The sequence below is a fragment of the Amblyomma americanum genome, chromosome 4 (genome assembly GCF_052857255.1).
Source record: "Amblyomma americanum isolate KBUSLIRL-KWMA chromosome 4, ASM5285725v1, whole genome shotgun sequence".
NCBI lineage: Eukaryota > Metazoa > Arthropoda > Arachnida > Ixodida > Ixodidae > Amblyomma > Amblyomma americanum.
This window is the reverse complement of record NC_135500.1, coordinates 66,429,296-66,456,483: the sequence shown is the minus strand read 5'-3', so window position 1 is coordinate 66,456,483 and position 27,188 is coordinate 66,429,296. Positions and strand designations below refer to the sequence as shown.

At 49.3% G+C, this 27,188-nt stretch overlaps 1 protein-coding gene and 1 non-coding gene across 2 annotated transcripts in view; one reads left to right on the top strand and one right to left on the bottom strand.

Moving 5' to 3' along the window:
• LOC144130148 (uncharacterized) overlaps window positions 1–27,188 on the top strand; it is an 82,196-nt gene that overhangs the window by 10,033 nt on the left and 44,975 nt on the right. The window contains exons 2-3 of the mRNA XM_077664160.1: window positions 511–614; window positions 14,831–15,023. Of these exons, the coding sequence (XP_077520286.1) occupies window positions 511–614; window positions 14,831–15,023 (297 nt within the window). The remainder of the gene's footprint in view (window positions 1–510; window positions 615–14,830; window positions 15,024–27,188) is intronic.
• Window positions 9,093–9,165, bottom strand: TRNAW-CCA (transfer RNA tryptophan (anticodon CCA)). The gene has a single exon. It is a non-coding gene; the product is annotated as a tRNA-Trp (tRNA).

The following is a 27,188-nucleotide window of genomic DNA, read 5'->3' as shown; positions in this document are numbered from 1 at the left end:
AATGAAATATAAATTCCTTTTCGGGGAAATGAAATGGCGCAGTATCTTTCTCACATCTCGGCGGACACCTGAACCTCGCCTTAGGGGAAGGGATATAGGAGGGACTGAGAGAAGAAAGGAAGAAAGTGGTACCATAGTGGAGGGCTCTGGAATAATTTCGACCCCCTGGAGATCTTTGACGTGCACTGACATCGCACAGGACTCGGGCGCCTTAGCGTTTCGCCTCCGTCGAAGCGCGGTTGCCGCGTTCGAACCTGGGTACTCTGGTTCAGTAGCTGAGCACGCTAACCACTGAGCCACTGCGGCGGGTAACAAGAACGCAGTGCTCCGAAAGCATTTTCTTTGAAGAAAAGACGATTGAGAAAATATTTCGCGATATGCCTTTCGGCGAGCTCTCAAAATGCCCTCCGGACAGGGATAAAAATGTCGTCAGTGCTTTTCAAAAATTGTGACACGCAGACTAAGTTTCGTCTATTTTTACTATAGCTCTTTGGTGTTCTGTCTTTGCAGGGAGGATTGGATGCTAGAAAAAGCGGCATTTATGTAATCTTGCCTTCTCTTATGGAGAACGGCAATAAGTTGACGGTGTTCTTCGAATTCATAGGTGATACAAGGTGAGTCCACATGGCAATTCTTGTTAGACTTCCCTTCTAGGAGTGCAACGCCGACGCCCTTTCAACGGGAGCCCAAAACATTCGTGTGCCTGTACACAGCTGCCTCTATTGGTTGTGTATAGCAACGGCCACTTAGCGTATGGAAAACATCCATGCTTTATGTTCAGCCAGGAACATGATTTGAGTAAGTTGCTCTTCAAAGAGGTAGGAATTATAGGGTTCATGTCCCCGTACCACGCGCGCCGATTTGGCGGTACCGCGCATGCCAAGCGCGATATTGAGAAGTGGCGGAACATAAAACGTACCTGGAGGTTGCATTAGAGAAGACAAGGACCATGCGAGTGTTCGACCAGGAGAGTTCGGCTGGAGCAGGTTGGCGGTGTGGCCATGTTGCTAGGAGGAATACTCGAGCCACCTGCCGAGACATCCTTGGACCACTCTGGAGTAGCCACGTACTTGCTGACTCTTCAGCGTCCGCGTGGCTATGACGTGCCTGGAACGCCGGAGCTATGACTCTGAGGTGGAAGGTCCACATTTATTGGAGTCACGGTAGCCGCGGCTGGTGAGCCAACGGAGCGGGCTGTTGACGTTGTTTGGCCAGGCCGGTTGCCGAAAGCGTTTTCTATTGCACGAGCAAGTGCTTCTGGTCTGCGCGAGGGAGGTCATGCCAACTTCATCTTCATCAGCGCCGCTGACGATGCCAGCGCCGCTACAAATGCTCCACCCCCCCCCCCCCCCTTTCGCGGGGCGCGATAAAGGAAAAGAACGCTATGTACAAGTTTGTACAGGTGGGTCAAGTCCAGGACACAGTTAGGTTCCTGAAGGCCGCCGGGTGGCTGAAACAAACTCAGGTGGTCGAGCCTGGCTGCTGCGCAAAGGGCGAGGGGAGCCAAAGGATGGGGATGATGACGTAAGGAACAGGCGGGAGAAGTCGAGAAAAAGGAGGCGAGCTAGGCGTGCTGCAGTCGGAAGGTCTAGCTACTCGTGGAACCGCCAGTTGGGTTAAAGCGGGCCGGAAAATGTGATTGCAGAAAATACACCCGCGGCGGGAGTTACGGGCGATATGGGCTTTGCGCTGGCCCAGCGGGTGCAGACGAAGGGATGGTGTGCGGAAACCTCTGCCGTAAAAGAGGAGAGGATGCCTCAGCCGCTGGCGACGGTGAAACGACGGCACGTGACACTGGGCCGGAGGTCTGCTGCGTTTGACTCGGGCTGCCGTGTAAGGAAGTGGTCGTAGTGGTCGACGAGGTGGACCGGTTTTATGCAAAAACGAGCTAACTGTGACAGTGGGACGGGTGGCTGGGGGCACAAGAAGCAAGTCCGGGGCGTAGTTGTCGGAATTGGAAGGATATCGTAGGGCTGTCTCGTCTGTCGCGGACGCACAGGCACCGGTGAAGGCTCCAGGTGGGCAGGGATGCGTGGAAGGCGTGTCGGGTGGCGCGTTAGGCACGACAAGGCCCTGGGTTGGCGTTCATGCGTGCCTCGCAACGGGAATGACAGTTGTGCTCACTGTGGTTGGGCATGGAGGAGCAGGCGAATTTGGGACTAGAAGCGAGTTCGGGTTTGGGTCGAGAGAGGGTGCTGCCGGTGATGGCTCAAGTACAGGCGCCACAGTTGAGAAGCACGGCTGGGCAGGAGGCGCACAGGGACGGGAGCTCGCAGGTAGATGGGCGTTCGTAGGGGCCGTCGCAGCAAACTTGTGAGAGACCGGGGTGTAGCGCACGAGGCAGCTGGGTGTGAAGGTGGACAAGAGACCTACGCGTGCTGACGTGGCACTTGCCGAACCGTGGGTGGGGCACATATGGTCTCGGCGATAGTGTAGAGACCGGTGTGGGGAGGGGCGGCGACGTAGGAGCGGGCGGAGGGAAAGTCCAAACAGCTCGGATAGAGAATGCGGCCAGGGGTGGTGGGTAGAGTGCCGCCGCAGCTTCTGAGTCGAGAACAGAAGCGCAGAGAGTCGGCGGGAGCTCCAAGCTAAAGTACGCCGTCAGGCACTTCTTAAGTCTGCGTATATGTCGGGGCAGGGAAGCGGCAACCGCAGCGGTGCCAAAAGACCGGGTGGTAGTTCGCGGCTGGTGTGCTGATAGCGCAGCAGCTTGCTGAACACGTTGTTGACATAAAAGTGCGAGTTGAGTTGAGTTGAGGTGTTGAATGCTGCAGGTGGGGTTAGCCTTGCTTTATCAGCCGGCAATTGCTCCACCACAGCGTCCCTTCGATATTAATAATGCCGCATCTACCCCGCTAAGCGCACAGTCTCTTATAATAGCACACATTCTCTCCCGCAGTCACCATCTATGCACACAATCAATCCACACAGTCCGCATCACAGTCCACTCCAGAAGTCACCATCTATGCACATATTCAGTCACAGTAGAACATAGGCCATTGTAGTGCCACACTCCATACACACATTCGAGTCCAGCAGCGCCATCCACAAAACGGTGTCCCTGGCATAAAAAGCGAGCAGGCCGGGCAGCCGAGGAAGGAAGGAGCGCTGATAGGGCTGGAGGAGCTCATCGCGTGCGCTTGTAGGCGCGGACATGGCGGCGAGAAGAAACTGCCGATGTCCTGGTGCAAACAGCGGTCGTGCAGCGGCAAGGCTAAGTGGAGGGACAGGACGGGCAGGAGCGCAGAGCCGGTGGGATCTGCGTTGCGTGCTGCGAAGCTGTCGTCCGGTGTCACTAGATGTGGTGGAAGGTCCACATTTATTGGAGTCCCGGTAGCCGCGGCTGGTGAGCCGGCGGAGTGGGCTATTCACGTTGCTGGCCAGGCCGGTTGCCGAAAGCGTTCTCTGTTGCCCGAGCGAGAGCTTCTGGTCTGCGCGAGGGAGGTCACGCTAACTTCATCTTCATCAGCACCGCTGGCGATGCCGCGATGCTACAGCTCTTCCCACCGGCGTGGCCAGATTGCCAACGTGCTCTGGGTGAACTGCCCCGTTGGGACGCTGGTACCTGAAACATGCAAGTCGCTAAGGTCATTTCAGCGCTATCAGACGCCTTGGATTCTAAAACGTCATGCACGTAACGCGCTGACAATCCTAAAACTGTTTGTGTACAAGTCACTCTTCAGATCATAGCTGGCATATGCATCTGCCATCTGGAGCCTTAAACAAATATATCTAAAGCTCTCTGGTATCTGTAGAGGACCGAGCACAAAATTTATTCATTTATATCATTACTACAATATAACTGTGGTGTCGGCCTGGAGGGCCTCCCAAGAAGTTAGTCGTGCCTCAGCATAACATGACTAATGACGTTTTATTAATGGCAGGATAGTTTTTATATAAAACAATCACGTGGTAATCTAAGCACTAATGAAGAACAGATGACGTAAACAAGGCCAAATCCAGTTCAATTCGAACAAACCGAAACAGAAACACAGGACACAATAGTAGCCATAACATCGTTTAAAGCAGAGTCCGGCATTACAAGCCTGGCTTTTATGACTTGTAATCGTTAGCAAGTGCTTATCTCATAATTTTTTATACAGTTAATTTCATGAACCGCCCTGCATCAGCCCTCTGGGGCGCATTGCACTCCGCAGTGGTCGTTCTCTTCGAGTTGTCCACAAACATGTATACAATAATACATTGTCGCATCATTCTTCACAGCTCACCCTTCGACTGTAATGTCCTTCCACGCGTCGTCGCTGCAATCACCTACTCATCCGCATTTTTAAACTTTAGAACACTCATGCAGATATGCATAACTACTTTATTTTTATTTTGTAAGTAATTTCTTTTTATAATGTTTCCCATCCTTTATATAACATTCCCAACCCTTAACAAGGAAGGTAAAGGCCTCAGGGTGGTTTCTAATCTCTCGAAAAGCGCACTTGTCTTCCATAGGGCAAAACGTTCATCATGGAGGGAGTGGGGGGAGCTTACATAGGGCCATCGCTACGAGGGGGACCCAAGCAGCACAGGTAATTGCCCAACGTTGGAAATGGATGGTTTCACTTTGCCCCTTTGTAAGACCTGCCTTTGAAAATATACTTCCAATATTGGACCGATTAGCCATGCTGCTGGGGAAAGGTCCGGTGAGGGGGAGGAGTGCGTGAATTCGGAAGGGTGTTAGGATGTGGAGTGTGAACTTGTCCAAGCAGTGAAGGCCCTATTTAAACCCGGCCAATGTTGAACCCTTCGCCCAGACGAAGACAAGACCTCTCGAAACGTTGGCAGGCAGCCTGAGGGTTATCCCTCCATTCTTCACTTTGTGTGTGTCAAGGAGCATTCGCGTTAATTAAGAGTCAACATTGTACAAAGACACAAGACCAGTCTTACAAATTTTATTTCTAAAAACCTGGAGGCGTGTTCTTTCGCTTCAACCAATAATCATTCTGGCTGTGCCAGTTTCGGGCAAGGTATAAAGAGGTCAACATGCACACCGATTGTCTTACACCGAGAGTTGATATGGGCGGTTATAGGCAAGCTGCAGTGCCCTGGGGGCGCTTGAATTGTTCCACTGCGTGCCTTCAAACTGCTCCTGTGAGCCACGTGAGCCGCGATATCATAGTCCGAAAAATTAGAGGCGCGTTTTGCTGCTATTATTCCTTCCGTAGGAGCCCTCGGCGTACCACAGTTAGCTGACGCGAGCCCCGTGTGGTTTCGATAGAGCGCGGATGCTTATGCCCTAAGCGCAGGCAGGTGGCGTGCTAATTTCCAACCGGTCCGCCTAAAAAATGCTTGCTTCACTGCTTGGCCGTGTGTTATGCCGCGGCGATCGACACCGCAAAACATTCCAGAGGGAAGCTTCACAGCAGACCGGCAAGAGCACAGCCATGCAAGGCTTACTAGAACAACAGGCGGAGATGGCGCTGCGGCTGACGTGACGTCACAGCTGCTCCGCCGCAGCGTGCACAGCTGGGGACAGAGCAGGATGGCGCAGGTGTGCGTGCTTAACGCGGAAAAAGGCTGCGGTTGATGGGATACCACAGCTGAGTAACCATGCCCTGCTGCTGCAGGCGCAGCATTTTCTCGGATATCGGCACGATGAATACATAGCCGCCGCCGCAGCAGCAGCAGGAGAACGACTCGGGAGCGGCTCTCGCTCGTCTCCGTGCACAGCACTGAACGCGTCGAAGTCGACTGCTTACAAAAAGATTTGATGCGTACAAGGTTTGTTTTGCGACTGACGCTTTCGTGGTTGTCTCGTCGCTCCCACGGTCTAAGCCCCCAGACACCTCCCCTCTCGCCACTCGGGGACTCCGGCGTTGAGCGATGCTCTCCAGGGAGAGCGGCTTTGCGTGGCGCAGAGGGACGGCCTCCTCGAAGGGCACAGACTGTCCTAAGTAAGTCCCAATGTTTCCGCAAATGCGAGGAATTGGTCGTTGAGGCCGACGCACCGAAAAGCGTCGCTCTACGAAACATGACGTGCACAGCAAAATCACCCAGCGAATATGAGCATTAAATGCATGCGAACCTGTTCGGCCACTCATGCTCCGTGCGAGACAAACCGGCTAGAGTGAAATTTGGTGCCACTGCAAACAGAGTAATTTGAGCGCTTGCACCGCATCTGCCCGGTTGAAGAGCGTCATCAATTGCGTCTGCTCAGCTTCTGCTGACTTGAGAGCGATACGCAGTAGAGCATAAACAGTGCGTAATTTTTGTTTAATGCGAAAACATTTCTTGTCTCATAAGGGGCGTGTACAGGACCTCTCAGCAGAGCGTGCCGCTGAGCGTGTCATCAGAGCATGTCAGCACGATAATGACCATTCGAAGACAGAAATTCGCCGGCATTGCGGTTCGAGCCCAGGCTCTGTGTGTGCCAGGCGGGTACGCAACACATACACTACTAAGGGTCGTTGGTTCAAACGTGCTACAGGGGCTCGAAGTGAAGCGTTGTGGTGAGTATGACGGTAAAGTGTGTTGAGGATGTGCACAGATCTTAGACAACGATCACGTGCAAAAAAGGTTCCCGACGTAACCCAAGCTTCACTTGATAAGTGTAACATGATAACGCGAGTGATGCCGCATTCGTAACGAACCGAAAGGCTTGCTCTTCCAGACACGGCGTCATGTGTCTTGATGCAACATTCTTAATATTCTTGGAACTCTTGAAGATCGCCAAGCGCAAGCCCAAGCTCAGAGCCTGTGTCAGCGCAGCATATGCGCACTAATGAAAGCTGCCTCGTTGTGCATTGTAAAGTTATGGAAACAACGGTCATGGCAGTCATGTAATTACATTTGTCATCATCGGTTCGCCTCTCTATTTTGTCTTTTCCTCTACATCTTAACACGTGCCGGGTAGCCAGCCGGAACCCTCTCCTTTTCAACATCCCCACCTCGCCACTACTCCCTCCCTCCCTACTCTCTCTCTCTCTCTCTCTCTCTCTATATATATATATATATATATATATATATATATATATTCACGACATATTCACGACATATATATTAATTCACGACATATTTGATCGCGCTGTGGACGAACCTACGTAGCAATAATGACTTATTATGAGCCCCAGAGCGCGCTATACAATAATTGGAGTATAACCGATGCATTGAATAGCCTGGGCTGATGAGCACACCTCACGTTTGTGGCGCGAGTGATGCCGCATTCGTAACGAACCGAAAGGCTTGCTCTTCCAGACACGGCGTCATGTGTCTTGATGCAACATTCTTAATATTCTTGGAACTCTTGAAGATCGCCAAGCGCAAGCCCAAGCTCAGAGCCTGTGTCAGCGCAGCATATGCGCACTAATGAAAGCTGCCTCGTTGTGCATTGTAAAGTTATGGAAACAACGGTCATGGCAGTCATGTAATTACATTTGTCATCATCGGTTCGCCTCTCTATTTTGTCTTTTCCTCTACATCTTAACACGTGCCGGGTAGCCAGCCGGAACCCTCTCCTTTTCAACATCCCCACCTCGCCACTACTCCCTCCCTCCCTACTCTCTCTCTCTCTCTCTCTCTCTCTCTATATATATATATATATATATATATATATATATATATATATATATATATATATATATATATATATATATATATATATATATATATATATATATATAAATAGCTTAACGAGGGTCTCGGTTCTGGCAGTCTTGATGCCACAGGTAGCATAAGAGGGCTCTCGCACAGTTTCCGCCCTCACCGTTAGATGACGTTCTACGTCACGCTCGCGGTATTAGAGGGCGTGCTACGTCCGCCGCTATGGTCGAGGGTGGCGCTGGTGAACACTCTCAAGGCTCGCTTACACCCAGTAAACATAATACCCACGAGAGCAGCAGGTTGGACAGCCGTCGCCGTAGCTCAGTTGGTAAGAGCACCGGACGCGATATTCGGAGGTCGTGGGTTCGGATCCCACCGGCGGCATGGTTGTTTTTTCTGCTGCTTTATAAGTAATTTTCTTTAAGCGATTTATTAATCTTAGTATTATTATCCCACTGATAAGCGTAACGCATTAATAAAAAAAAAATTAACGTTCCCCTATGCACCTTTGTTTCGGTGACTGTTGGCTCCCTTCATAAATATATATATATATATATATATATATATATATATATATATATATATATATATATATATATATATATATATATTTATGAACCCACACACACACACACATATATATATATATATATATATATATATATATATATATATATATATATATATATATATATATATATATATATATATATATATATATATATATATATATATATATATATATATATAATCAGCCTGGCTACGCCCACAGTAGGGCAAAGGCATCTCCCATGTCTCCGATTCGCACTGTCCCTCGCCAGCTGCGCCCACCGTATGCCTGTAAACTTCTCAATCTCATCTACCCACCTAACCTTCTGCCACCCTCTGCTACGCTTGTCTTTTCTTGGAATCTACTCCGTTACCCTTAATGGCCACCAGCTAATTTGCCTTCGCATTACATGCCCTGCCCGAGCCCATTTCTTCCTCTTGATGTCGACAAGGATGTCATTAACCCGCGTTTGTTCCCTCACCCACTCTGCCCGCTCCCGGTCTCTTAGCGTTAAACCTGTAATTTTTCTTTCGATGGCTCGCTACGTTGTCCTTAACTTGAGCTTAACCCTTGTCGTTAGCCTCCACGTTTCTGCCTTAAAGATGAGTACCGGTAAGATACAGCTGTTGTATACCTTTCTCCTCAAGCATGTTGCTAAACTGGCATTCCTGGTGTGAGAAAACATGCCACATGAGCTCCACCCCATTCTTAGTCTACTAGTTATTTCCATATCATGATCCGGATCAGCGGTCACTACCTGCCCTAAGTAGACATATTCCTTTACGACTTCCAGCACGTCGCTACCAATTCTGAACTGCTGTTCCCAATATATAAAAATATATGTATAAGCAGACAAGTCCCGGGAAAATTGGTGCTCGTTATGACGTATATGATGGAAGCGAACAGCCACCGAGCGCAAGGAGCATAACGGATGTTTTCTTTTGAAGTTTTTCATGAATGGGAGGATAATAAAACCAGGAGAAAAACAACCACATGCCGCCGGTGGGATTCGAGCCCACGACCTCCGAATATGGCGTCCGGTGCTCAACCAACTGAGCTACGGCGACGGCTATCCAACCTACCGGTTTCGGGGTGCTTAAGTGTAGTGCAAGCGAACCTTCAGAGTGATCAGCAGCGCCACCCTCGTTCATAGTGCCGGACGTAGCACGTCCTGTATTACTGCGAGTTCCACGTAGGAACATGATCGAACGGCGAGGTCGAAAGCTGTGCGAGGACCTCTTAAGCTACCTATGACATAAAGACTGCCAGAATCGAGACAGTCGTTTTAGCTATTGCGCACACCATGGAAGGCGAAAGAGGGGCTTGTTATGACATACATGACGGAAGCCAGCAGTCTTCGACACCAACCAGCATAGGGGATTTTTTTAATTTGTTGTGTCCATGCATAGGGCTTACTAGGTTTATTTTTGAAGACTATTCATTAGAAAGCAGAAGGAAAAATATCACTCTGTGTATTTACGCCAAATGCGAATAAGTGCGCTAGCATGATGTCAGCGTGCAGTTGGAGCTACGACGTAATAGGTGCTACCAGGCTGCTACCTAATTACCACCCCATCTTTTTAATCCGTTTAGCTACTCTGCAAGCCCCATTAGGATCATGTTCTCCTGCTTGCCACTGCTGCTCATACCGCTTAGCTCAGTGCACTGAAGGGGGGGGGGGGGGGGGGCGCCGCCTGATTAACGCCCTAGGATCTCGCCTGGTTACCACCGAAAAATGGTCGCGTGGTGCGCGCGTCACTGAGCGTCGCGATTTGATTGACTTGGAGTGGCGCGCCCACAGGCGCGCACTTTTCGAAAGGCGCGAGAAATGGACCAAATTGGTTGAGCCTTTGCGGCGAGGATAAGGGCGTTTTCGAAATTATAAAAACTGATATTGCTACCACTAACAGCCGGCTACAAGGAACTAATCGCTATCAGCATCTCTCGGTAATAGCTAAAAAGTTAACTATCGTTAATTAGTTAATCCTTTTACTAGCTAACATAATTCGTCCTTTTTTTCTTTTTGAAGTGAGAAGCTTCACTAGGCTAGTCAACGCCACGCTTCGCGTGAGCCACACTACAGATTTGCCACAGCTGCGCATGCGCGAAGCCGAGTGACGTCACGCGGAGCGCAGGTGGTCGCTGCTGCCGCAGCCGTCGTAGCCAACTCCTTCGTCTGACCGTGAAACCAAGTCACGTCACGCGGAGCGCAGGTGGCCGCTGCTGCCGCAGCCGTCGTCGCGCGCGGCCTCCGTTGTCTGATCTTTCGCCATGGAAGGAGGAGAAGAAGACCCAGAAGTGGTAGCGTGCGAGTTGGCTCAAAAGCAGCGAAGATGTGAAGAGTGCAAGGCTAGATAAGCGGCTGAAACGCCAGAATCACGAGAGGCACGCCTTGCTAAACGCTTTTCGCTTCGAAATATCCAGGTTTAACACTTTAGCTAAGCCTCAGCCCAACTTTTTTAATTCAGCCAACTCTATTATTTTTAATGCCGGAAAAACCTGTTTACCCCATATACTCTGTTCCTCAAAATTAGTGGCAGGCTTTCCTAAAACACACAGTTTTTTGCTATCCCAATTGTGCACGTGCTCTGTCTTACAGTGTTCAGTTACTAAAGAGTGGCTGTTGCCAAGAGGCGCCGAAGACCGAGGAAGTTCCTAACAGCAGCGGTAGCTCGTTCGTCGTACGGCTGCACAAGACAACGGGCGCCCTAGATCAGTGCAGGCGAGTGGTAAATTGGCCAAGTCAGTCCTTCCCAAAACGCTTTCTGCCAGGAGTTCGTATTCATTGAGAGCTTCTCGGTACAGCACTCGCACCCTCCGCGCGTCTTCAGTGTGTCGGTGTAGAAAAGACCAGCCATCGCCCCACTATAGCAAGTGCTGAGCAATGCTTCGCGATAGTTAAGCGGCTGAGCTCTGCTGCTAGGTGTTAGGAGGAGGATTTAATACCATGTTGGTGTGACAGCATTTCTATGGAGATATTCAGCTTGTAAGGAGCGTCGAAGAACCTTGAATGGCCGAAATTCTTTCAATTCGGCGACCCTTACAACCAGAATACGGTTTTGTCAGGTCATTGTTAGGCCTTTTTTCAGGAATTCATTGTAGAGAGAGGCCAGGCAGATGGTTTGCCAACAATGGGAATCTTATCGAAAAAAGAAACAGCAAGCCCAGGCCCTCGTCCAGGCTAAAACAAAGCCGCCCTCTGTTCGTTGGCTGGCTCAAGTTCACGATGCTACTAAAGGGGGCCAAGAAAATTCTGAAAGCATATAACCTGGCTGGACAAAGCGAATCACAGAAAGCAGGAACCGATTCACGATGCCGAGGGAAAATGTTTATAGGGAGACGACGCTGTTAACTGCATAACATAAGTCACAGCTCATTCATTTAAGAGCGACGATAGGGTAATCTCCCTAAACGAGGGAGCAACACAGGACCGCACAATAGAGAGCAGATCAGAACTGACAAGTCTTTAAGTGAATAAACGCGGAAGCGATTGTTCCTAAATGCACATCCCTGCGGATGGACATTACAATCCAGCAGATTAATGAAGTTGGACCAAGAAGCAAGCAAACATTATTAGAAGCATTGAAGATAGTCATAACAAATAAGCCAATTCCGCACAGCTGCAGACAGAGTAAAATTAAGTTTGATTGATAAACGGATTTGAGATAAGATGAACATAAAATCCTTCCGACCGATTACATTAACACCTGTTTTATACAAGCTGGCAAAGCAGGTGGTGAAATTAAAAACGCTGTCGTGGGTAGAAAGCAATAAGATACTCAGAGAACTTCAGAACGTATTCAGAAGGTGTAGCTGCTTAGATGACATTCTGTTCGTGCTCACCCAGTGCATAGAAATAGCTAAGGCGGAAAACAGACCTCTGCATTGAGCCTTCCTAAGCGGTGCTTACGCCTTAAGCGGTGAATACTACAACGTCAACAGAGAAGTCCTCTAGAACATGTTCGAAGATGAAGGTATAGGTCATGAGGTCGGTGATTTTCTACAGAAAATATTCCGAGATAAAATTGAAATTACATGGGAAGGGATAAAAAGCATTCTAACTGTCGAGGTACGCAAATGATTAAGGCCAGGTTGTCCTCTATCAACGCTGCTGTTCATGCTTTATACCATAAATATGAAAAGAAGGATACAAGAAAGCAATCTGTGCGTGTCTGTCAGTCTGTGCGTGTCAGCAGCGTCTGTGCGTGTCTCCAGGTTTCTAGTTCTTCTTTTGTGTGTGTGTGTTTCTTGCGCTGCTACTATGCATAAAGAAAGCAATCTAGGTTGTAATCTGTCGTACAGATTAAGCGGAAAGGTCGTTGAGCACAGGCTACCGGGTTTAATGTATGCAGACGATATAGAACTGTTAGCAGATAGCCAGGAAGATTTGCAAACTGTGGTTAATTGCTTGTAAACGAAGGGGGCGCTCTGGATTTCAGTTTCAGCGCAACTAAGCTAGGTGTGATCATTTTCAACGATACAAGTGATCACGTGCTTACTATGCAAGGCCATGAAATACCCGGAGTGGCCGAATACAAAAATCTCGGGGTATGGGAAACGAAGGGCAGATGTACACGGAAAAGCACGAACAGTCTCTCGTAGAAAAAGGGCCAAGAGATGCCGGGATAATGAAACATAGGGCAGAAGGGTATATGCTTGGGCTTGTTGGTTCATAACTTCAAGGTGAAAAACGTAGCGCAAAGAAACGAGGACACAGAAAGACGGACAGCACACGGCGCTTTGTGTGTTGTCCGTCTTTCTGTGTCCTCGTTTCTTTGCGCTACGTTTTTCACCTTGAAAACATAGGGCATTGTGGAGGTATGACAGATATGAAACACTGAGAGCTATTTGGAAAGGAATAATGATGCCGGGGATTACTTTTGGGAATGCGGTTCCGTGCTTAAGGGCAGAAGTTCCGTCGATGTTCGAATTAAATCATAGAGCTGTTGAAAGATTAGCACTAGGTGCCCCCGGCAAAACCAAAATGAGGCAGTACAGGGGAACATAGGCCCGGCATCGTTCGAAGCACGGGAAGCTCAGAGTAAAATAATATACGAATAACGCCTGAGGAAATTGGACGGTAAAAGGTTGGCAGCTAATGTATTTAAATACTTATGCAGAAAGAGAGTTGACTCGCAATGGCGGAAAGGAACTAGGAAACTAACCAGTTAGTATGCTGGACACGAGGACAGAGAAAGAAAGAGCATTAAACGACAGGCAAAAAAAAGCGGGAGGTAAAAACTTGATTATTTCAGTGGAAGAGAAGCATAGTGTAGAACTAAATCGATACTAGAAAAGGGAGATCGTTACTGAAGCATTTTATGATAAATCAAGAGTTAGTGCCCTTCTCTTTGAAGCTAGATCAGGGTGTCTTAGAACGCGGAGCTACAAAAAGAAATTTAACGAAGATGACACATGTGATGTTTGTGGTAAATCTGTAGGAACAATTGAGCACCTGATACTCAAATGTCATGGTATACATCCGGATGTCGATGCAGGCACAGTCACGCTCTCTGAGGCCCTAGGGTTTCGAAATAACAGTGGTCATATGTGAATGAATCTGCGGTGCAAGTTTGCTAAAAGCGATTGGAAGATTGGTGGCTCAAAAGCAGAGAGGTGAAATAAAGTTAGAAGGGTAGGACTAAAAACGTAATTCAGGAAAACGGCGAATTTGAATACCATTTAAAAAACAATTAAAAAAAAGCTGAGCGTCATCCAACTGCGAGCACCGTTTTTGAGAGGGGACGCTCCCATCTTCCACCCATGCATCCATCCGACATACACAAAGTCAACAATGTAGAGTAATGCCCCAGAGTGACTGCCAACGTTTCGACAAGAGGAGTTGTCTCCTTCTGGGCAAAGCGTTCATTATTTAACATTCATCATAGGGTCATCCCTCCTAGGAGGAAGGCCTGGTGAAGAGGAGGAGGGTGTAAAGTAGTAAGCGTGTTAGGATGGCGAGCATGAACTTGAAGGTCTTGTCCAGGCAGTATGGCTGCAAATGGGGATTGACCGGTTGACCTGCAAAACTGTGAAAGAAATAAGCGCTCGTTTACTGAGCCGGAGTACCAGGGTTCGAACCCGACCGCGGTGGCCGTGTTTTGATGGAGGCTAAAAGCAAAGGCGCCCGTGCTGTGCGATGGCAGTGCACGTTGAAGATCCCCAGGTGGCCGAAATTATTCCGGAGCCCTCCACTACGGCATCTCTTTCTTCCTTTATTCTTTCACTCCCTCCAATATCGCTTCCGTTGCGGCGCGCTTCAGATGTCCAACGATATGAGACAGATACTGCACCATTTTCTTTCCTCAAAAACCGATTTTCAATTTTGTTCCCGGGTTCGAACCCGACCGCGGCGGCTGCGTTTTTATGGAGGAAAAACGCTAAAGCGCCCGTGTGCTGTGCGATGTCAGTGCACGTTAAAGATCCCCAGGTGGTCGAAATTATTCCGGAGCCCTCCACTACGGACCTATTTGTTCCTCTCTTCTTTCACTCCCTCCTTTATCCCTTCCCTTACGGCGCGGTTCAGGTGTCCAACGATATATGAGACAGATCCTGCGCCATTTCCTTTGCACCAAAAACCAATTATTATTATTATTATTATTATTATTATTATTATTATTATTATTATTATTATTATTATTAATTTCCTTTACGGCGGCTAGTCTAGAGACCGTTCTTTATGTTGTGCTTTACGGCGAGTACAATGCGCTTTCCTTTATTTCCTTTTTCAAGCAACGATGCAGGTATATACCTTGGAAGGGTCAACCAAAGCACAGTCACGTATGCAGCTCTCGACTTCACTGACCACTACGCCTTCAGTGTGATGAACCAAGGATCAAGTACCAGTGTTCAGGTGAATAACATCACAACTCCTGTGCAAGGACCACACGTGCTTCAATACTCCGCTGTTAACAATAAAATTCAGGTAAGAAGGCCCTTTTGACGAATTCTAATATATAACGTTCTACCTCTGGTTGTACATTCAGCCGAGCACTTCTATCCGCTAAGTTCGGTCTCTATCAATATGAATTGCAACGCGCGATGAGCACAGATAAGCGGTGCTTCTGAAAACCAAAGATAAAGGATTGCGCCACTCCACCAATCAGCCGGTGGTGATGACCAAAAAATTTATTATTGGCACAGCCCTTATAGTTCAAAATTTCAGAGGTAGGCTGCCTTCTGGTCACGGGTGGTAGCAGCCAGCCGGTGTCTGACGACGACTTTCTCCGACCACTGCACCAGCCTCTGTTGCGAAGCCGGGTCGGAGCTAGAGACCACTACCTCCCACCCCTCCGAGTCCGCGAGGGCCCATTGGGCCGGCGGCTGTAGTTATCGGCAGATGAACATAATGGGGTCGAATGTGGCTTTCGGGGCCCCACAGGGGGAACAGTCGGGGGTTGAGTAGAAGGGAAGAAAAGCGCATGTAGCGCTGGGGAGGGAAAGGTGCGAGCATGGAGTGGTCGCTGGCTACAATTGGCAGACAACCTTGTGCCCGCATCTTCACCTGTGTGCATGACCAACGCGCTATCGCTTGGCCGGCACCGCTGCTACTTAATAATTTGCTGCTTATACAAAGCAAGGGGAATGTGGCATTTCATCTTTAGTTCGTTTATTTTCCCATCACCTTATTTCACGGCTGAAAACAGCTTAAATACGCTTACCCTACGCGGTAATAAGGCTAAAACAGCGCACCTGAACAAGGACGAGCGAAGAAGAGACCAGACACCGCCTTGTGTCTAACCTCTTCTTCCAGCGTCTTTGTTCAGGTGCGCTGTTTAACCTCAGTATGTCATACCAACTTGCCCATCAGTCTCGCTTGCCCATCAGACGTGTGTCTAGTTAAGCTCACCGCGCCTATGATTCCGCCTTGACACTTCGTGCCGAGTGGGCTCCAGATGACGGAAGTCTCCTGCCCTGTCTGCATTTTATTTTCTTTATTTGTTTATCCTTTTTGTCCGGCGGCACGCTAGTGTATGCATCTCTAATTCTTATCTGTTCGGCGATTCCGCCACCGTCTGGTTCCGTGCACCTTACTCGCCGCCGCTCTTTTGTTGCCTTGAGGTACAGTGAACTAGAATATTGGGTATTCATTTTAAACCAGCCAGAAGACGCGACACAAAGGAAGAAGCAAACAAGCCGAGGCTGGACTAACAACTGAAGTTTTATTGAAAGGAAGAAAACAACGAAGACTCGCACTGAGATGCGCGCGCACATAAGCCGTATCAGTGAAAGGGCACACAAAAATTTTTTTCCAATGTCAGGGTCTTACTAACAAGTTATCTAAAAAGGCAAATTCCTTAGCGTGAAGGTTTACCGACGGCTTAGCCACACACGTGTCCTTAGCCTTAGCAATGTAGAAGGCTTCAACTATCTCGCGACAGATTTGTTTTTCATTTCTATAAACTACAGTAGTGTCGCTACAGCCTCGTCTTGTTTGCTTCTTCCTTTGTGTCGCGTCTTCTGGCTGGTTTAAAATGAATACTTACCAACTCGCCCAGTCCTCAACCTTGTTGAATATTGGGTAGTGTGGTCACCCCGCGGCGGCTCAATGGGGGGTGGTGGCCCCGCGAATGTCGACAGGCTTCTGCTTCGCGGCGCCGACACGAGGTGGCGCCACAGTAGACATCACGGTAAGATGTGCCGTCACTGCAGCTGCGCCGTGTTTGAATTTGCGGGCTCGTTGTTGTAAATTAAATTAAATTAAATTGGTTTTTTGGCGAAAGGAAATGGCGCAGTATATGTCTCACATATCGGCGGACACCTGAGCCGCGTCAAAAGGGGGGGGGGGGGTTAAAGGAGGGGCTGAAAGAAGAAAAGATGAAATTGGTGCCGTAGTGGAGGGCTCCAGAATAATTTCGACCACGGGGGGATCTTTAACGTGCACTGACATCGCACACCACGTACGGACGCCTTTTGCATTTCGCCTCCATCGAAACCCCGCCGCCGCGGTCGGGTTCGAACTCGGGTACTCCGGATCAGAAGCCGAGCGCCTTAACCACTGAGCCACCGCAACGGGTCTCGTTGTTGCTCGTTTGTGCGGTTTTGCGCTGGTTCGCGCGCTTCTCGGGGTCACTCCACGTTTTTGTTCACATATGGGATGCTCATGAATGCAGACATTTTTATCATTTTTTGACTAGGCTTGTAAAAACTGGTCGTGGTTTTCTGAGCGCTTCAACAGCCGCTGTTCTTCGTTTGAATATTTTATGCACACTCCAGCTGTTGGCATACCTGACAGAAAAGCTAAAGTGCAGATATCTGATGACTTCAAAGCTTAGCCAAAATCCTCTTGAGAATCTGTTCGGAATCATAAGGCAGCCTTTAGGGTGCAACCAGCACCATAAACTGACCCAATTTTTAATTCTAGGCAATTGCCTTTCATTTTATGGGCTCATAAAGTGAGTATCTCAAGGTAATCCTCCTGAGACAGTGCCAGATTCTCTGCTAGCCTTTGAAGACAGATGTGATGGAGAATGCCCAGATAAGCAGCCTTTAAATGCAGTGTAAAGGCCTTCCATCAAGAACCGAATTCAGCTTGTTTGCCAGCACATGACCACGATGAGCACGTAGCTGAAGGTGACTGTAGACTCGTTTTTTACCTAGCAGGGTATGCTTCATGGAAATGTGTATTGAAGACAAATTACCAATTGTGCCTAACCTTGCTTACAATGCAGTCGCCCGATGAAAACTTTTTTCCTGCGAGGCTGACAAAATACCGCGACCACGGAGGATTGCGCTGTACCCATCGGCGCATCTTTATGGCTTTGTGTTGAAACTTGAAAACTTCTTCACAGAATGGTCTAGCTGAAATGAATTGCATTCCGAAATGTGTTGGATGTGGTTAGAAGTAGACTGCAGAAAAAGTTGGTTACCCCGTTCACGCGGAAGGCCTGTCTGAAGAATTAATACGGGTCTACATAATAATTTGACTGAACTTCTTTCTCTATGTGAAAGGAGTTCACTAAAAAAATACAGAAAAACGCGCACGGGCCAAGCACCTCAAACTGAGCCGTTGCTAACTATGCCGTGACTTGCTAGAACAAGTTGTAGGAAAAGGGGGAGATCTGAGGAAATGAGTGAGCATATATATGCAGTGGTGACAAATCTGCCTCATTTGTTTCAAACAGCAGTGGCTGCATGGCTGCCCAAATAAATAAGAAGTCACTGTTACTGTTGTGTCTAAATGACTTGCGGATATGTGTCTACGTGCCGAATTCCTTCTACCTATCGTTTTCCTACCCATCTCTTTTCTGTGCATCTCGGCTCTTTGCGAATAAAAATAATTTTTGCCGCCGTCACTCGTTTCATCCCGCGTTTGCCCCGTCATGTATCAAATTGCGCTACACCACATGCTACTACTATTGACGTTAAGTGTTAATAGAAAAAGCTGTACAACCCGTGTGCAGCGCATTATAATATCCAGCAATATTCCCTCATGCTATGTAACTTGTGAACCTTTGAGGAATGAGTAAACATGTGCACAGGACAGAAATAAAGTTCCATTCAATGTCCGCTTAGCCATTTCGGTGACACCCACGCGAATGTCGCGATAATTCGTCGGCGTGGCTACCACGCCTACTGCGACGCTTGCCGAATGCGCCACTCGTTTTTACCAGTGAGGACGCGTGCAGCGCCACCACACGCCGCCGCGCCCTCTCGACACCGGCGGGGTCACCACGAGCCGTGCCTGTCAGCACACTACCCAATATTACAGTTCACTGTACTTGAGGGGTGCCTATTCTCCCCTCCCGCTCCTCGTTTTCCTTTTTTCTTTCTCTTTTCTTCTGTTTCTCTATTTATTCCTTTTCTAGTATTTTTTTCTTTTCAGCCGAGGTTCTTTCCAGCATTCGTTTGCTTGTGGGTTCGTCCATGTGTCGGACATGTGTGCCAATGCTAACTCCTTCAGTCTTGAGAAAGGACAGGCTCTGTCCGAAACGCCGACTGAAAATAAATCTGTCTAAATGAAGCGTTTCTCAACTTTACACACACACACACACACACACACACACACACACACACACACACACACACACACACACACACACACACACACACACACACACACACACACACACACACACACACACACACACACACACACACACACACACACACACACACACACACACACACACACACACACACACACACACACACACACATATATATATATATATATATATATACATACATGGTTGGCTGCACGGTCCAGTAGGGGTAGGGGAAGGAAACATTATTCTGAGCTATCACTGTTTATATATTGTCACCCATAAACGGTCGAAGCACGCAGACCAGGTTTAATAAGACGTGCTGGGCGTGCAAGACAGCAGAGAGCTCGAGCGAGGAAGATGACAATCCCCTAGCCCCTCGAGTGCGCAAGGCATGACAAGTCCCATCTAAAACAGTTCGGCCGCGGTATGGCGCCACTGGATTTATTGGTACTGTGGCATTACTCCCCCTCTGAAGGGTAACGACTCGGTGCCGCAGCAATGAGAAGCAGGAAGACAAGGTACGTCGCATGTGTCTGGCGGCTAGTGCAGACACGCCTGAAACGCTAGCGGGCGAGGTACGGCTTCATCCGTGCGACATGAACGACTTCGAAGGTCGTCCGTCTAGAGGAGTGAACTGTTCACTGGGGGAAAACCTCTAGTTCACCACACTGACTTGTCGAAGTACCTCGTAGGGGCCAGAATATCGGCGCAAAACCTTTCGGAGCGCCCACGCAGGCGGATTGGGCTCCAAACCTAGACTTGTTCGCTGGGCTGGTAACTAAAACCTCGGCGAGCGTCGTAATTTCCTTGCTGGTGTCGGATGCGCATTCGGGCGAGTTGACGGGCGGCCTCGGCGTGACGAACAAGTTGGGGCAGCACCCATAACAGATGAGATAGGACCAGTCGAAAGCAATATTGCGTCCAGCATGGTTGTGGCTTCGCCATCATGCACTGAACGAACTGAAGTGAAGCGCGTCGTTTTTTGTAGAGCAGTATTATAGGCAAATGTAACGTAACGGAGTATGGTGTCCCTGTTCCGGTGGTCAGCGTCAACATACATGGAAATCATGTCGGCGATCGTCTTGTTGAGCCGTTGGGTGAGTCCGTTCGTTTGAGGGTGATAAGCGGTTGTTTTGCGGTGACTTTTGCCGCTAGGGCTCATAACCTCCTGCGTAAGGGCCGAGGTAAACGCCGGTCCCCTGTCAGTTACAACGATGATGGGTGCACCGTGACGAAGCACAATATTTTGAACGAAAAAGTTTGCAATTTCGTCAGCGGTACCTCGAGGGAAGGCTTTAGTTTCACAGCACCGGCTGAGGTAGTCGGTGGGGACCACAATGTAGCGGTTACCCAGCGAAGACTCCGGAAATGGGCCGACTAAGTCCATGCCGACTTGGTGGAAGGGGACTTGTGGCGGATGAATAGGCTGCAGTAGTCCGGCTGGCTAATTCGGCGGCGTCTTGCGACGTTGGCACTCGCGGCAAGTTCTGGCGTAACGCTGGACAATTGCAGCAACCCTGGGCAAGTAGTACATTTGGCGTATCCACGCCAAAGTGCAGGAAAAACCCCGGTGACCAGAAGATGGGTCATCATGGCACGCCGGCAGGTCTCCGTCGCGCAAGGCCGCAGGTACGACGAGCAGATAAGCAGCTGCCGTGGGGTTGTAGTTTTTCTTATACAGAACGCCATCGCGCAAACAGAAGGACGACAGTCCACGTGAGAAGATTCACGCTTACTTCAAGATAATCAATGAGGTGCCGTAATTCACTGTCGTCTCTTAGGTGTTGAGTGAGGACGGACGTAGAGATGGTGCCGAAAAAAACAGAATCCTCGTCGGGATCAGCTTGGTTGTCCTCGATAGGAGCACTATACAGACAGTAGGCATCACTGTGCTTCCTCCTGGACTTATAAACGATGGTGACATCGAACTCTTGAAGGCGAAGGCTCCAGCGTGCAAGCCGTTCCGAGGGATCTTTGAGGTTCGCCAGCCAACAAAGCGAATGGTGATCACTGACGACTCTAAAATGGCGGCCGTATAAATACGGGCGAAATTTGGTCACTGCCCACACAATTGCGCCCCGCCGCGGTGGCTCAGTGGTTAGGGCGCTCGACTCCTGATACGGAGTTCCCGGGTTCGAACCCGACCGCGGCGGCTGCGTTTTTATGGAGGAAAAACGCTAAGGCGCCCGTGTGCTGTGCGTTAAAGATCCCCAGGTGGTCTAAATTATTCCGGAGCCCTCCACTGCGGACCTATTTGTTCCTCTCTTCTTTCACTCCCTCCTTTATCCTTTCCCTTACGGCGCGGTTCAGGTGTCCAACGATATATGAGACAGATACTCCGCCATTTCCTTTCCACCAAGAAACCAATTATTATTTTCACACAATTGCCAGGCATTCTTTTTCAGTAGTAGAACAGTTCACCTCCGAGCGTGACAAGGTGCGGCTTGCGTGTGCGATGACGCGTTCGGGACCATCCTGCCACTGCACAAGGACCGCACCCAGGCCGATGTTGCTCGCGTCTGTGTGCAGTTCAGTGTCGGCTGACTCGTCGAAGTGGCAAAAGATGGGCATACTCTGGAGACGAGTGCGGAGGTCTTCAAAGGTCTGTTGTTGCTCCTGACCCCAGAGGAACGGTTCGGCATCTTTCGTGAGGCGAGTGAGAGGCTCAGCGGTCTGGGAGAAGTTCGGCACAAAACGCCGATAATAGGTGCAGGAACCCACAAAGCGGTGCACACTTCGCCTATTGGTGGGCACGGGCAAAGCAGTGACGGCGGCGGTCTTATCGAGGTCAGGGCTGACTCTCTTAGCGCTCACGATGTGGCCGAGAAACTTCAACTTCTGCAAAGCAAAGTGACACTTTTCGGGCTTGAGGGAAAGACCGGCCGAACAAATTGCTGCGAACGCAGCGCGCAGGCGCCTTAGGTACTCTTCGAACGTGGCGGAGAAGATGACTACGTCATCCAGGTACACGAGGCAGGACTGCCATTTTAGAATGGCAAGCACGGTGTCCCTTATCCGCTGGAAGGTGGCAGGAGCCAAGCACTGACTGAAAGGGAGCACCCGGAATTCGTAGAGACCATCAGGTGTAATAAAGGCGGTCTTTACCCGATCACGTTCGTCCACCTCGATTTGCCAATAGCCACTGCGTAAATCTAGTAACGAGAAGTACGTGGCGTGGTGTAGCCGGTCCAGGGAGTCATCAATGCGTGGCAGAGTATAAATGTCTTTCTTGGTGAATTTATTTAGACGTCTGTAATAGACACAGGATGCAGCGATGGCGTAGAGGTAGAACGTCCGCCTCGCGTGCAAGAGGACCGGGGCTCAAATCCTGGTGCCACGCAATTCTCCACCGGGTTTCAAAATAAAATCCGCGTGTCGATGGAATTGCATAACCAGGCCTGGAGTGCGGCCTGATCTCGGTGACCAGAACCGACAACGCATTCTCTCACCAGAGCAGGATTTGGCCACCCTGGTGTAGTACTTGGCCACAACCTTCTATGATCAAACCAATTAACCCTCGGCCCTCAGTCCCCTGCGGCTGCGGAGCAACTGACCACGGCGGCGGTCAGACCTGTGACGCAGCGGAGGGTGCTAAGAATCTCTGGCTCCGGACAGGCCGCCATTGGAATCTGAACCTGGCAACGTTTAACGCTAGAACTTTATCTAGTGAGGCTAGCCTAGCAGTGCTGTTCGAAGAACTAGCGGGAATTAAATGGGATGTGACAGGGATTAGCGAAGTTAGGAGGACAGGTGAGGTGTATACAGTACTAAAGGACGGACACAGACTGTGCTATCGCGGATTAGGGGATAGACGAGAACTAGGTGTGGGATCCCTCATTAATAAGGATATAGCGGGCAACGTGGAGGAGTTCTATAGTATTAACGAGAGGGCAGCAGCTATAGTAATTAGGCTGAATAGAAGGTACAAGCTGAAAGTAGAACAGACCTAGGCACCCACATCCAGCCATGATGACCAGACCGTTGAAAGTTTCTATGAGGACGTAGAATCGGCAATGAATAAAGTAAAATCGCAGTACACTGTACTGATGGGCGACTTCAATGCGAAGGTGGGCAAGAAGCAGGCTGACGACCACGCGGTAGGTGACTATGGGATAGGCTCTAGAAATAGCAGGGGAGAGTTATTAGTCGAATTCGCGGATAGAAATAATTTACGGATCATGAATACCTTCTTCCGCAAACGAGAAAACAGGAAGTGGACCTGGAAGAGCCCCAATGGTGAGACTAAAAATGAAATCGACTTCATACTATGCGCTAAACCCGGCATCATTCAGGATGTGGCAGTCCTCGGAAAGGTGCGTTGTAGCGACCACAGAATGGTAAGGTCTAGAATTAGCTTAGACGTGAAGAGGGAACGGAAGAAGCTAAAGAATAAGAAGACCATTAACGAGTTAGCCATAAGAGGGAAAGCACAGGAGTTTATAGCGCTGCAAAACAGATATTCGGCCTTAACTGAGGAAGACGATCTTGATGTTCATTCAATGCACGATAATCTGACATCAATAATTACGGAGTGCGCAGTAGAAGTAGCCGGTAGGACAGTTCGAAAAGATGCCGGGAAGCTATCTCAGGTGACGAAAGATCTGATTAAGAAGCGCCAAAGCATGAGGTCGTCTAACCCTACCGATAAAATAGAACTAACAGAGCTTTCAAAGTTAATAAATAAGCGCAAGGTAGCCGACATAAGGAAATTTAATATGGAGAGAATCGAGCATGCTCTAAAGAACGGAGGTAGCCTAAAAGCAGTGAAGAGGAAACTAGGCATAGGTATAAACCAGATGTATGCATTAAGAGACAAGCAGGGCAATGTCATTAGCAATATGGATAAGATAGTTAACGTATCCGAAGAGTTCAACACAGACCTGTACAGTAGCCAATGTAATCAGAGCGCTAATGAGAAAGACAGCAGTGCACAGCAATGCGTCATCCCGCCAGTAACGAAAGATAAGTAAAGACAGCCTTAGAAGCAATAAAAAGGGGAAAAGCAGCTGGGGAGGATCAGGTAACAGCAGATCTGTTGAAGGATGGAGGGGACATCGTGCTAGAAAAACTAGCCACCTTGTATACGCAATGCCTTCTGACCTCGACTGTACCAGAAGCTTGGAAGAATGCAAACATTATCTTAATTCATAATAAGGGAGACGCCAAGGACTTGAAAAATTACAGGCCAATCAGCTTACTATCCGTTGCCTACAAAGTATTTACTAAGGTAATCGCTAATAGAGTCAGGGTAACGCTGGACTTTAATCAACCAAATGATAAGGCAGGCTTTCGTAAAGGATATTCCACAATAGATCATATTCACACTATCAATCAGGTGATAGAGAAATGCCCAGAATATAATCAACCTCTATATATAGCTTTCATTGATTACGAGAAAGCATTCGACTAAGTGGAAACCTCAGCAGTCATACAGGCATTGCGTAATCGGGGGTAGAAGAGCCTTATGTCCAAATACTGGAAGGTATATATAACTGTACAGCTACTATAGTCCTCCATAAAGTCAGCAATAAAATTCCAATAAGGAAGGGCGTCAGGCAAGGAGACACGATCTCGCCAATGCTGTTTACCGCATGTTTACAGGAGGTATCTCGAGGCCTGAATTGGGAACAGTTGGGAATAAGAATAAAGGGAGAATACCTAAATAATCTGCGATTTGCTGATGACATTGCCTTGCTGAGTCACTCAGGAGGTGAACTGCAAATCATGATCAATGAGTTAGACAGGCAGAGCAGATCGATGGGTCTAAAAATTAACATGCAGAAAACCAAGGTAATGTCCAACAGCCTAGCAAGGGAACAACAGTTCACAATTGGCAGCGAGAGACTAGAAATTGTGACGGAATACGTCTACTTAGTGCAGGTAGTGACAGCTGATCCGGATCATGAGAGGGAGATAACTAGAAGGATAAGAATGGAGTGGAGCGCATATGAAAAATTCTCGCAGATCATGAGTGGCAGTTTACCAATTTCCCTCAAGAGGAAAGTGTACAACAGCAAAATCTTACCGGTGCTCACCTACGGTGCAGAAACGTGGAGGCTAACGAAAAGAGTTCAGCTTAAGTTAAGGACAACGCAGCGAGCCATGGAAAGAAAAATGATAGGTGTAACGCTAAGAGATACCAAGCGGGCAGAGTAGGTGACGGAACAAACACGGGTTAATGACATCGTAGTCGAAATCAAGAGAAAGAAATGGGCTTGGGCAGGGCATGTAATGCGAAGGCAAGATAACCGCTGGTCCTTAAGAGTAACGGAGTGGATTCCAAGAGAAAGTAAGCGCAGCAGGGGGCGGCAGAAGGTTAGGTGGGCGGATGAGATTAAAAAGTTTGTAGTCGAAGGGTGGATGCAGCTGGCAAAGGATAGGGTTAATTCGAGAGACATGGGAGAGGCCTTTGCCCTGCAGTGGGTGTAGTAAGGCTGATGATGATGATGAATAGACACAGAACCGTAGGGTTCCATATTTCTTCGCCACTAGAACAGGCGATGCCCACGGGCTTGTCGACGGCTGTATCACGTCGTCTTGGAGCATTTCTTGAAATTGTCGGTGAATGGCATCCCGTTCCTTCGAAGGGATTTGATAAGGCGGCTGACGTAACGGCCGCTGGTTGGCGTCAACTGTAATGCGATGCTTTGTGAGCGGAGTCTGCCTAAACTTGGAGGCCGAGGCAAAACAGTCGCGGAGAGATTCGGTAATTCTCCCTAGGCAGCGTTTATGATTAGACGAGAGGTTCGGGTTCACGGCGGTTTTTATGGGAGTGGTTGGTGCCTCCACGTATGCCGGGATTCCGGACAACGCGTGCTGTCGCGCGAATGCGCTAAGTTATTCGAATACGCAATAGGTGTTTTGCCAGGCAAACACTGAGGTCGAGAACCAAAATTGGTCACCAAAAGTTCGGTTCACCCACTGTTCAATAATTCCGCGAGCCACACATACTTTGCCCACCCAGGAGCAGCGAGATGTTGGTTCCAGCGATGCCACGAGGGCTTGGGCTGTTATCGCACTCTACGGTAACAAACATGCTCGCTCTTGACGGGATCAATACGTGGTCGTCAAAGACGCATAACCTAGCTCTGCGTGGCTCGGCATCGTCGTCGACAGGACCTTGTGTGCAAAAAAGACACGATTAGCTTCTGAAGGTTGATAACGGCACCGTACTGCTGAAGGAAATCCAAACCGAGTATGAGGTACTTGAAGCACTCAGGTAACACAGCAAAGCAACCAGGGAAAGTAACTCCGCGGATCTGGATTCGCGAAGTGCAGACACCGATCGGAGTTACCACATGGCCACCGGCTGTCCGGATCTGCGGCCCCGACAAAGGGGTCGGAACCTTCCTTAAGGCCGTGGCTAACCGTCTGCTCATTACAGAAAAATCAGCGCCGGTATCCACGAGTGCGTTAACGTCGTGGTTGTCGGCGGATACCGGAATTTCGGCGGAGACTAGTCGGTCGCAGCGCGTCGTCGACGTGGACGGGTATGGTCATCGTCGGTCGGAGCGTGGCGGCGAATCGTCGGGTTGCGGCTCTTGACTCGGTCCAGTACCGCAGACCTATACCCGGAGGACGCCGTCTTCAGTTTTCCCGACGTGGGGATGTACCTCTGAACTGGACAGAGGACGACGGGCGGCTGGGCGAAGAGAGCCGTCTTGGGGATGGTGATCGGGACTGGCGTCGCTGCAAGGTCGAAGACTGCACGTTATCAGCCAAGTACTGCTCGATATGCTGTGGTAGTTCACCGTAGCGCGGCCGAGGTGCGTCAGGTGAAAACACCCTTAAACCCATTCTGCTGTAGGGGCAGTGGCGGAGGACGTGGCCGGGCTCCCCGCAGTGGTAATAGAGCGGCCGATTGTTCTGCGCACGCCACGCGTGCGCTTTGCTCATGGGGGGCCTGGACTCCGGCGGCACGGAGAGTACTGCTGCGATTGGGTACCGCAGAGATGGCACAGGAGCGACGGGGGAAAAGGGTCACATCGCTGGCCCAGGACTTCAGAGTACGTCGCTGTACGTCATAACGGAGGGCGCCGGGTGTGGAGCTGGGGGCGGCTGCACAACTCGTCGGATTTCTTCAGGACCACGTCCGTTACGGC